A 12,548-nucleotide genomic window follows, 5' to 3' on the forward strand; every position below is an offset into this window, starting at 1 on the left:
AAAAAGGGAGTGAAAAAAAAACATTGCGGAGGCCATCTGTTGACCGCCGTCAGCTGAGACCTCAGCTCTGCCAGGAAATGCGCCGTCCTGCCGAGAGGAAGGACGGCTGCCGTCTCAGAGCTTGCAGAGAAAAGCCTCTGCTCTGCAACTTCCCTACTGCTTCTACAGGTGCAAAGTGGCTTCTGGTTGGGGTGCGACCCCATTTTCGCCTGTCCATTGGAATCAACGAATGGAGTCAGTAACACTGCTGCCAAGCCTAGTGTTTCCGTTCCACTGCCTCGGTTGACGGGGACTAGGGATGGGTTAAACATATCCACTAGCAAGGAATACTTATTTGACTCAAATTACTAGAAAAAGGTTCTGCTGTTGAGCCCTTTTACCTTCTTCACCACTACTTTATTTTTACTGTTATGCTGAGGTAGGAGAATCTGTTGTTAAATTTGACTCAGTGATCGTTCGCATGTGTTTGATGGCAAGGAGGGTACGGAACTGGTTTAACATTGCTTCGATTACAAATAGGGAGACAATGCGTAAAACTCACACAATGAGCTAGATTCATACATAAGTGTTTTTAGTATGTCAAAAAATATCAAATAAATCTATATAAACGAAACGGACAAGAAGAGCCAGATGAGCGACGTCAACTGGAGAATATTCAAATTCTTTGGCCCCAAAGCTGTGAAGGACAGCTAACTGATGACAGGGGACCAAAGCTAATCTCACTGTTGACAACTGACAGATGAAGGCAGTCTTGTGGAGTAACTAGCCAAGCACCCTTAAACGATAACGCATTTGTGAGGGCAAGGTCATGTTCTTCTGCTACCGTGGCTGGAGAATGACATGGTCAGGATCCGAGCTGTGATCTAGGCTTCCAGGCTACAGCATAAATGTAACGTGTCTTTACCTGCTGGGGTTTAACTCCTCAGGAGCTCCTAAGTATGATGTTAGCTTGATCAATGAGGAGTACCTTCTGAAGAGGGTCTAGACCCACCTAAGACCCACCTTTCTGTTTCTGCAGGAAGTTGATGGTATTCTGCAGTATGGTGGACTTGTCCATCTTGCGGGGGTAACCCTGGCTCTGCAGCATGGTGCACAGCTCTTTAATGAGGACATTGAACTGGTCCCTCCTCTTCTTCTCCGATTTATTTCGCGATGCCCTTTTGGGATGAAAAGGACAAGGGGGAAATGATTTAACAACAGCAACATGTGTAACACCTGCAGCTTTCTCCTCTCATTATTCAGTCAAGAGTAGGCATCTATTAGTTTGTTTATTAGCTGATGCGTTTGTCCAAAATAACTTGCAATGTTCGGTTTCTATACTCAGCTAATTATAGTTGTTACCCTTTTATACAACTGGGTCATTTTTACTGTATCAGATCAGTGTAAGTACCTTACTCAGGGGTATTAGAGCAGACTTAAACTACATGCCTTCAATTGCTGATCTTTACCCTACTTGCAGCCCCTTTTCTAACTTTTCTCAACCACAGAAAAAGGACTAGAGGCAGAGCTCATTAGTGTACGGCGGGGGCAGAATTACCTTTTTGCCCTGTCCTTCTCATCTTCATCCAGCAGATCATCCACACAACTGCTAGTGCTACAGGAAAAGGCGAGAGAGGGAGGGCCACAGTGTCATTTCTTGCGACAGTCCATGTTGATATCAGCAGACGAGAGCAGAGCAGATGGCAGCAGCACATGGATTCTCTCCCTTTGATTTACCCTCCATCGCGGAGATAATCGCTCCCTCTCAGAGCACTTTAAGCAACAATAACACAGCTACAGAATAAGCCTCAATCTATTATTTATGCATAAAGTAGCATCCTGAGCTGTATAGTTGGCAGGGCTGCAGCGGTACACAAAAGAAGTAGAAATATTTAATTTTAACACAGATTTACCAGGAAAGAATAGCAATGAAAAGTTACAAAAACGGGTTAAGCCACTATTGGTATTGACTATTAAGGCATCACAGTGGATGTGTGGATATAAACAGATGCCTGTGATGCAAGAGCAGGTAATTGAGTTATATTATATTATATTATATTAAGCTGGTACCTTTCACCAAAGTCACTTACAATGTTATGTTTGTACATCAAGTTATTAAGCATAATTTATACAGCAGGTTTAAAAAAGTGTTAAATAGTAAATCTTGGGATTTTTGGTGCTCACCAACAGCTGTATGCTGTGTTGATCAATATTTTTATTTATCTTTAACAACACTAAAGAAATACACAAATGATGTTAAAAATTCCAAGAAAATTCCTCAGAAAAATCAAGATTTAATTAATTGTAATGAGGCCTTTGACAGTAATGACCAACTTTTATCCGTCCTTACTTTGGCTTTGTTAATCAATCCTTAACTATAAAACAATCTTTTTCTGCTCAAAGTACTACTAGCTAACAGAATCCGTCTCTGATGCACTGAAAGCGCTGAAATAGGACCGAAATGCATCCCATGCAATGTGAAACCCTCAATGACACTTACTGTGGAGCTCAGTATAGGTACATTACATTCACATTATTTTGCTTACACTTGTCTTCATGCAGCTTACAATGTTAAGCTACTTACAATATGAACAGATAAGGTAGAAATTAATGCGTGATTATATACGTGTATATGACACAAACACACATATACACGTGGGATAGTTGTGTTACCTCACCTGTTGCTTCAGGGACACAAATGTGGTTGATTCGCATATATTTTCAGACATGCAGGGCTACGGACCCTCGACCGCAGCCGTGTACACAGGCTGCTCCTGGTCCTATCATAACTAAGCAGTTTACAATGAAACGGTTCCACGGACAGCCGGAAGTACTCACTCCCATTCCCTCCGACTGGACGGACAGAGGCTCCCAAACTCAGAAAGGTTGTCCATCCTCACTCCCACACCCGTCTAGGCCCGCTCTCTGGTCTCGCTTGTCCCATTCGCGCTACCCGGGGCTGCAGCTCCCAGTGGTGGTGAAGGCGCGTTGCCCCTGTCCGCTTCCGGAATGGGCCACGACACACAGAAGACCAAGGCCTGAAAAATATAACGTCCATCACATTTTAGGAAAGTGGCAACTTATCTTCATGGCACACAAGGCATTCTTTAGGCATGCAGCCCGAAGAAGTTTGCAGCCACAACTAGATGTCACCTTTCATCTCTTCATATTACATACATCTAACATTTCTTTTGCAGAAGAGGAAATTTCTGAGATTTACCTATATGTACAAGGGTAAGTCAAAAAGTATCCGGAGCAATGACATTTCTTTTTAAAAAACACTGCGGAAACTTTTACCCCTATATAGTAATGCACTCACAATACACACATTTTCTGAACCGCTTGTCCCATACGGGGTCGCAGGGAACCGGAGCCTAACCTAGCAACACAGGGCGTAAGGCTGGAGGGAGAGGAGATAGACCCAGGACGGGGACACCAGTCTGTCGCAAGGCACTCCAAGCGGGATTCGAACCCCAGACCCACTGGAGAACAAGACCCGGTCCAACCCACTGCGCCACCACACCCCCCTACTCACAATACACTAGTGGTAAATGTGGTAAGCTGCATTTATAGCTAGAAGGATGAATGTTTGAATCCCATGCATACACGAAGAATTCAATTACTAAACATATAGCATTACAAAGTGTAAAAAAAGGTATACTGCTTATTTCAAAACAAGTACAATAATATTTCTGGACTGTACTTACTTTGAATTAAAGACAAATCCTCAGTATGGTAAAAAAAATCTTGTACAACATAAATTCATCGGTTGCTTGTTAACACTTTGCTTTTACAAATATAACAAATACCTATACACAGGCAACAACACATTCCAGGTTCTGTTGAAACTTGACCACTTTGGATAAATCAGCAATGCTCAACTTTTTTTCAAAAAATTTAAATTCTTTTCATATTCAACAACCCATTATAACCTGCGCCTTTCAGTTGTTTTGTGTACTTGTATGTATTTGTATTTCCTTAGTATGTTGTTGCATAAACCAGTTCAGTTCCCTTCCAAATGGGGAAAAAACTTCTTAAAAGATTTACTGCACTGTAAACCACAGTAAACTACACTGCTAAAGAGTGAAGGCTTTCGATTCACCGATGTGTACATTATTCAAATGGAAAAAGAGTGAACCAATTCATTTTCAAGATGCAGGGAAAGCCAGTATGTTAATGCCACGTTTGCCAGAGTTGAAAAAAGGAGGGAAATGTTCGGGACGTCTTGAGTTGCCTCAGTGGAGGAGTCGCTAATCCTACACCTAGCAAAGGTTACACGAAGAAACTCCTGTGACCTAAAAACATCCTAGAAACCTGACTGGAAGGAGGGGCCAAAATATCAGTTCACATTTCTGATTAACAAAGGGGATTTGCGAGAAATGCAGAGGAAATGTTCCATTCTCCCGAAAGCCGCCGGGAATTTTCCTCCATTTCTTGTAAAGATGTAATTAAATAGTCATCCAACTGGAGGCTCGGAATTATAACGCACCACGGTACGTCAGCCTGCATGATTAAAAATAAGGAGATGAGTAGGGATGTGCTGTTCTTTTTGCCCGATGAAAGACAGTACCCTGCATGTGGACGGCTGCTTGAATGAGTGGAATCAACATCGCTGCAGACTCACAATCAACAGAAAGATGGAACAAGCAAAATGCTGTATGAGGTGTAGACGTTAGACCTGCTGCCTTGAATCTGAGGAACCTTTATCTGAATCTCACCTCCTGCTGTACTACCCTTGAGCAAGGTACTAACCCCAAACGGAGAACTGATTGCCCTAAATGTATAACTGATGAAAAAAATGACCCAGCTGTATAAGTGAGTAAATCAGTGTAAATAGCTTAACATTGGAAGTAACTTTAGAGAAAAGCATCCAGCCAGATGAATAAAAAGTGAAATTGAGCAGACAATTTTCTCAAGGCTTACGTCAGATCTGTATACTAAGCTACTTTTACAACTACATACTCACTTATACTACTTTCCCTGCAGCAATTCAGAGTACTTTGCTAGATGGCACTATAACAGGAGGTGCTCGGATTCAAACCCAGGTTCTTCAGCTGGAAAGCAACAGCTCTAAACACTGTGCCACCTCCTACCCCATTACAGTATTACATTCTCAGCATGATATGCAGATATATATACACACACACTGGCTGAAGCCGCTCGTCCCAAGCGGGGTTGCGGTGAGCCGGAGCCTAGCCCGGTGACGTAGGGTGTGGGGCTGGGCACACCCAGAGAGGGGGGACACACCCAGGGAGGGACACCAGTCCATTGCAAGGCACCCCAAGTAAGACTTGAACCCCAGGACCCAGCCAAACCCGCTGTGCCACCGCATCCCCTCTTGCAGATATACAATTTGTCAAGTAAGCCTAAATACATTTAGCTGACAAATGCTGTATGCAGCTCTGAAGAATGTATGCAATGTGTGAACTGAGACAGCACTTTTTCATTAGTTTAGCTACATTTATGTCGACAGTTTTAAATGTTCCGCAGACTACATTTTGCAATGACTCTGGATTATAATTTGACTTTGAAAAGGTATTGTTAATGTTCCACGCGAAAGACTGATACATTTGCAGAACAGTCCTCGAAATGGTTGCCACCGGGATGTACTGCGTTGTATAAATGTTACATCACATCACCTCACACTTGATCGGTCATAACCTTTTTTTTTTTTTTTAAGACTGACAGCCTCTAAAGATAGAATCTTCATCTATGTAGGTCACTTTATCTTGGATCCGAGCCCAAAGTAACCTGTGTGGTGTATAGACTACAAAGACGGACACCTTTCCTCCGTCTTCCCTCCTGCTTGGGTTGCACGTTGAAGGCAATTAAATGAAAACCATCAAATGACGAATTTGGAACCGTTTCCTTCCACGTCGGAACGTTTTATGATTTAGTTCCAAACTCATTAGGAAAGAAACATACTGCTGTTATTTCCCCCACCGAAAGGACAGGGCTTCGCTCTGTAAAATGTCTTAATTAGGGAGATGGAACTGTGAAGGTTCAGTGGCTCTTTTCCATGACTTACATTTTAAGGACCGGGCCTTGGCGGTCATTTTCAATGGAAGGAGACCACAAATTGATTATTATGTGCTCGTCTTAAGCAAGGCATGTGGTAGCAACCAGACAAGATGATCATTGAAATGAAATGCATATGCTTTTTTTTGGGGGGGTGGAACAGCTGAGTTAATAGTTGTTCCATGGCGTGGGGATCTCTTGCCATGAGACGACACAGCAAACACCGACACTTCGGACCCAGGCGAGACGGTTGGTGCTCTGCAATTAGGACCACTTGAGAAGAAACAAAGACGTTGTGTGCCTTGTAAACATGGTGTAAAGACACGGGCCAAGGAGGACCTGAATGGCCTCTTTTGTGAAATGCTGCTATTTTACCACAGTTCATTCTGATGGTGACGTTTATCATGGCTGTGGAACTTACAAATCGGTCCAAACTGAACTCTTGACAGGACGCCATTTCTGCATTGCCGATTTCTTTAAAGACAACGAAAAGGTCATTTTATGGATTTTTATTCATTTTTTGCTTAGCTGATGCTTCCATCCAGGGCAACTTATAGAATTTGACCCATTTATGCTACTGGGAATTTTAATGGAGCACTTCAGGGTAAGCATAGTGAGGAGTGGGGCTTGAATGAGCAATCATCAGGTTGTCCCATGGCTTTAAATGCTACACAACCTGCTGGTTATAGTCAGCATTTTCATGGTCCACCCCTCAAAACAGAAATTTAGACATTTAGCTGACACCTTTCTCCAAAGCAAATTACAATACTTTCACTGATTTACCAATTTACCCAGAGTTGGGTAATTTTTACAGGAGAAAATCAGGGGAGGTACTTTACTCAAGGGTACTGGAGCGGGAGGTGGGGTATGAACTTGCAGTCTAAGCCCAAAGGTGGCAAATCTAACTGCTACACTACCTGCTGCCCTGAAAATATAACAACCCTCCTTACGAACCCATGTCATATCATATGTGGCAGACCATGTACAACAGGGAATTGCTAAATTCTCCATCCCACAGATATAACAAAGGTATAAATTTTGAACTATTACTGAGTCAGATTTGGGGTGTGTCTTACTTTTCTCAGCAGGGAAGAAGGGACTTGGTGTTGAAGATGTGTCTAACAAGGCAGACTGGATCCTAAAATGGTGAAACATGTATTATTTAAACAAAGCAAAGCTCAGAGGAAAAATGTGGGCCAAGACTAACTGAAAAAGCCATAAGAAGACTCAGAACTGAAGTGTACAGCAGATTAGCATGCAGCTGGGCTGAAATGAATTGTTTCAGTGGAATGGTGATTTCATTATGAGAGATCAGGCAGCTCTCTCAAGGAGGAAGTGAAGACCTGATGGGCGAATGGTCATTTGAGAGTTCCTACCCACAGATACAAGGTTCGAATACGGCCTTCCGTTCCATAAAATATGAGCTACAGTTAACCTGAGCAGCTTTCTGGAGTTGATTTACTGGACACTGGGGAGTACAACACTCATACACAGAGACACATACTGAGGTTCAAGTTCAACACCAACTATCTGCATATATAAAAAGTTCCACTTGACGTAGATGTGGGTTCTATATGGGATCTACAGTTTGTTCTACTGGATCCACTGCTCAAAACTACTAAAGAGCTAAGCTTTGTGTCTCCAGTCACCGACAAAACTTGTAAAACTCATAAAAAAAACAATAGATATGCAAAAAGGAATAATTTTGTAGCTCTTAAATAGCGGGAATGATCGGGGCTGACCAAAGCGCCCGTGGGGCCAAATGTGGACCATTTTGATTACTGATTATTTCAAATGAGGTATCAGCAACATATGCTATTATGTTGTATAAAAACAAAACAACAGATATATTTAGTAGCTTATTTTCTCTCAGAAAATGTGTTAAAACTAAGCTTCTTTTGTGCTTTCTGTTATGCAAGCTCTTTCAAAATCCTGTCATCTTTTTCCATCATCACATTCTATGGATAATATTGCAAGGCAGTGAAGTCTGTCTTGGAGCATCAGTTTAACTCTGGAAAAGCTACTTTGCCCTGATGCTATAAATAAAATATAACACAGTAATAAAGTGATAAAATAATACAATAATATTAGTTATATGCATTTACATTATTGTAACACTGTTATAATGGATATGATATAATAAAAGAAATTGGAAATTCAACAACTTTATCATTTAAAGCAGGAAATTCTACAACGTCTAAAGTTTTCCAAAGCTTGAAGGAAGAAAGGATGGCGGGTATAAGCACCTCCAGCAATGGAAAAAACACAAAACACCAACAAAAATGTGCATTTTTACTAAGATAGACTCTTACGCATGATTTTCTTCTAAAATCCATCTTGAAGACTCAGAATAAGCATTGTATTGATTCTGAAACTAACTACACCCTTGAATAAGTTCCGAATAAAAACAATAACAGAATTCAAACTACAGAAGTCGATAAAGTACTGAACAGAACTAGCAAAGCAGTTCGATGAAATTTGTAAGAATACGTAGTTTAAATAATGACCTTGTTGAAGAGGCCGTGAAATCCTTCTTGCACTTGGCTTCATTCATACAGTTCTGCTCTGGTCAGAATTTGGACGCAGTTCCAGATTACAGCGCTTATGTTATGGATAGGAAAGTGTCACTGCAGTGATAAACACTTGAGAGACAGGATGAGGGGCAGTTTTAATGAACCAAACAGAATTTTTAGATATGCAGGTTTAAATGGTGTCCTTGTTGCCACACACACATCTTCTGAACCACTTGTCCCATTCGGGGTCACGGGGAGCCAGAGCCTAACCCGGCAACACAGGGCACAAGGCTGGAGGACACACACCCAGGACAGGACGCCAGCCTGTCACAAGGCACCCCAAGCGGGACTCGACCCCCAGACCCACCGGAGAGCAGGACCCAGTCCAACCCACTGCGCCACTTGTTGCCAGAAAACAACAATTACAAAACTCACCGACTTTGCAAGTTTCAAAACACAAGAATGTAACAAAAATTTTCAGAAAAAAGGCAGAAAGCGTCAAGACTCTGAAGTCTAGTCTAGTCTTACTTCTATCAGGGCTGGATCCAGGAAGAACATAAACATTCAGGATTACCCAAAACATACATAGAAAATAATCTGTGCAAATGCAAAGGCCACTGAACGAAGACATGGGAAAGGTAGATGGGGAGCTTCTATCTCATGTTGGCCCCAAATTGTGGAGTGTAGTGTGGTAATACTATAAGTTTTGGGGTACGAGTCAGGTACCTTATCTTGACAAGTGCAAAAACAGATGCAGCTGAGGATTCATGTCGCTGTACCACAGAGCAGGGAACAGCAGTTAACTCATATTCTTTAAATTACCCTATAATGACATTTATTAATTTAGAAGATGCTTTCCTCTAAAGCAATGTACATCTCTAAGTACAATACAAAAAAGTGTATTACTCATGCATTAGAGTGCCATATACACACACACACAATGTTTGAAACTGCTTGTCCCAAGCAGGGTCGCGGCAAACCAGAGCCCAACCTGGCAACGCAGGGTGCAAGGCTGGAGGGGCAGGGGACACACCGCAGACGGGACGCCAGTCCGCTGGAAGGGACCCCAAGCAGGGCTTGAACCCCAGACCCACCACACAGCGGGACCTGGCCAAACCCGCTGCACCAGCGCAACCCCACCATATATACATCTATTTACATACATTTACATACAGTGAAATACACATAAAACCAACATGGTTGAAAGTAGTTTTCAGATAAACTGGTTAGCTATGAAATTAGAGAGAAAATACACATTCAAGCTTAGTGAGATTAATACTTTGTATATACGTATATTAATAAATTGTATGAATCAGATGCGTTTCAGAAGGACGTCATCAGTGTGCATCTGTATTACGTAAGGAGTGACATGTACGATGCAGAGACCATGCCACTAGTTATGTCATTGTTCTTCAACCAACAGCTAAGACCAATGGTCTCCAGTTTACTCATTTCTGTTTTCTTAAACATTTTTCATCAAATGGACGTTATTTTCAGGTTCTCATCAACATTTTTGATCTCCTTTGTGGCTCCTTTCTCTTCTTTGATTATTGTCTTTTTTAATAATAGTCCCTACAATTGGACGGCTGGTAGCGTAGTGGTTAGAGCCGCTGCCTTTCGATGCGAAAGGTCCAAGATTTGATTTCCACCTTCAGCTGTAGCGTCCTTGAGCAAGGTACCTACCCTCAATTGCTTCAGTAAAATTACTCAGCTGTTTAAATGGGTAAATAATTGTATATATATATATCTTTACACTGTTAAGTTACTTTTGAGAAAAGCATCAGATAAATGTGACTTGTTCCAATATTTTGGCTGTTGTTATCATGGTACTCACAATCCTCATATTCCTTGAGATGCCTTATTGTCATGGTCACCATGTGGAGCTCAATACTGCATTTTACAGGGACTGAAGCACCGAAACTCATTACTTGATTTTGACACTGAGATGAGCGTGCCTTTTGATAAGCCTTTCCTAGCCATGAAATTAAAATCAATAATCATGTTCTAATTCAGGCGAGGGAATTTCATCAACAACCTGCACCGTGCAAATCTGATCACCCTTTGAGGAACCTCATTAATTCAAAACTGAATGCAAAAGATGAAGCTGTTTCTGTACAAGGCAGAATAAAACAACAGCATACTGTGATCCGAATAATGGCAGTTCATTGAAATGTCAAAGCCATTTTTATCCGTTGTAAACTAAACACATGTCTGTGGATTGTGAAGTTGTGGAACATTTTTCCAGAAAAAAGGAGAGAGAGAGAACCAAAGTCACATCAACACGGATCATCAAAGAGAATAGATGGATTTCTTCTTTCTTTCTATTTTTTAGCCAGTGCTTCCTTACGAAAAGTTCCCAGTACTTCAGGTGGTGAGCTCATGTTACCGATGCGCTATGAACATTTCCTAACTGCCGTTTCCTTACTGACACTGCACTAATGATATACAGGGCTATTTCTGGGTAGTTGCATTTGTTCCCGATGCTTAAACAATAAGGAGGAAATCCAGTGTTACCCTGGTAAAACAACTTCCACGTGCCTTGGATATGCAACGCAACCGTGACTCGGCGGTAAGCATGCTGATGAGCATTACAATGCAACAGAGCTAGAACAGCATAAACTTCCTCATACATAAAGACAAATTATGTGCGAAATGCCAGCGATTTATAAACTGCTTCTGATTTCAAGATTTTGCTTCTTGTTTTCACTCAGTCTTTCTGTTTTATAGCCCCCATATTGACATCTGCAGCTGGCAAGACTTGAAACGATTAATCATCTAGGAATTGGTTTTACAGCACATTCCAAGTAAATTCCTAGAGACTTTGTGCTCTTTTTAGCACAAAAAGCTTGTTGAGCGTTTTTTTCTCTAACATCATTACTTAAAAACACATAAATACAAATTTCAGATTGTAATCGACTTTATCGGTTCGCTGCCAGAAAGGCCGGAGAAATGACATTAGGCACTGTAACATGGAGTTTGTAAACATTAAACTGTAAATTAGATATTATATTATCAGATGTAAAAGTCAGGATTGTGAAACCACCTCAGAATCAAACGTCATATAAACACGGCTTCAAATTAAATCTTTTCATTTCACACAAACTCTTTCAGTCACAATTTCAAGTTGCAATGGATGGATACAAATTATTCTCGGCAGTACGAATGGCAGTTCATAGATTAAAATTACAGCGCAAGGATAAAAATACTTTTGACTGGTGCAATAAAGGCTGCGCACAGTCGTTCATTTTTACGTATAATATTATCGTTATGACTAAATGTGTTTTCGGTCATTCAGTTTGATTTACACTGATCCTTTTGTAGCATAAAAGCAAAAACTTGCACTTTAAAAAGTGAAACCGTAAAGATGGAGTACAAGCTGAATTCGCTTTAAGAAATTATTCAATATCTAATTGAGATAATAGATAACAGATAATATTGCTATTGCATTACTTTCTGAAAACGAATTTTCATGTTAAACTTCAGGTTAAATCATGCGCCATAAGACAGGTATTGCAGTCAGTATCGGGTGCAAGATGGGATTTGTGGATGGTAATTCTGACCCTTTCATCATTTAAGTTTAAATGGTATTAACACCCCGATGCTACTTCCATGGGTTACGATTCTTGTATCATGTCAAGAGGAACAACGGCTCCTGAGCTCAAAGGAGAGGTGCATAGAATAAAGCAGATGAAGGCATTGACACCACCGGAGTTACAGAATATCCGTTTTACCGCAGTGAAACATGATCGGACGTGTTTAACAAAAGGAGCGTGAGGTCCAAATGTTACTAACAGGTCAAAGCGCCGCAGTGCCGCCTCCAAGAACGACGGCAGCAGGTAGCATTGCAGCCAAGGCCACGGATTCGTAACCCCGCGGATCGAGTCCCAGGCGAGGCCGGCTGCAGCTTCCCAGAGCAAAGTTCTTAACCCAACTTGACGCAGTTCCATTTCAGATAAATCTCAGCTAGGAGGGAAAATAATGACAGTACCTTGCAGAGTACTGTCTTTTAATGGGGAACGGATTCAATTTAAAATTATT

At 41.4% G+C, this 12,548-nt stretch overlaps 1 protein-coding gene across 9 annotated transcripts in view; it reads right to left on the minus strand.

The window, feature by feature from the left end:
• npas2 (neuronal PAS domain protein 2) overlaps positions 1-12,548 on the minus strand; it is a 66,527-nt gene that overhangs the window by 22,458 nt on the left and 31,521 nt on the right. For 7 of the 9 annotated variants that reach the window (XM_018746594.2, XM_018746595.2, XM_018746597.1 and 4 more), the window contains exons 2-4: positions 2,818-3,017; positions 1,538-1,594; positions 1,003-1,157 (exon numbers count right to left, since the gene is read on the minus strand). In XM_018746594.2, coding sequence (XP_018602110.1) covers positions 1,003-1,157; positions 1,538-1,594; positions 2,818-2,873 — 268 coding nt within the window. In that variant the 5' untranslated portion in view covers positions 2,874-3,017. Of the gene's footprint in view, positions 1-1,002; positions 1,158-1,537; positions 1,595-2,817; positions 3,018-7,073; positions 7,094-12,548 lie in introns of those variants that run through there. The other 2 variants (XM_018746596.1, XM_029258182.1) reach the window with 2 other exon arrangements.

This window comes from Scleropages formosus, chromosome 14, assembly GCF_900964775.1.
Source record: "Scleropages formosus chromosome 14, fSclFor1.1, whole genome shotgun sequence".
NCBI classification, from domain to species: Eukaryota; Metazoa; Chordata; class Actinopteri; order Osteoglossiformes; family Osteoglossidae; genus Scleropages; species Scleropages formosus.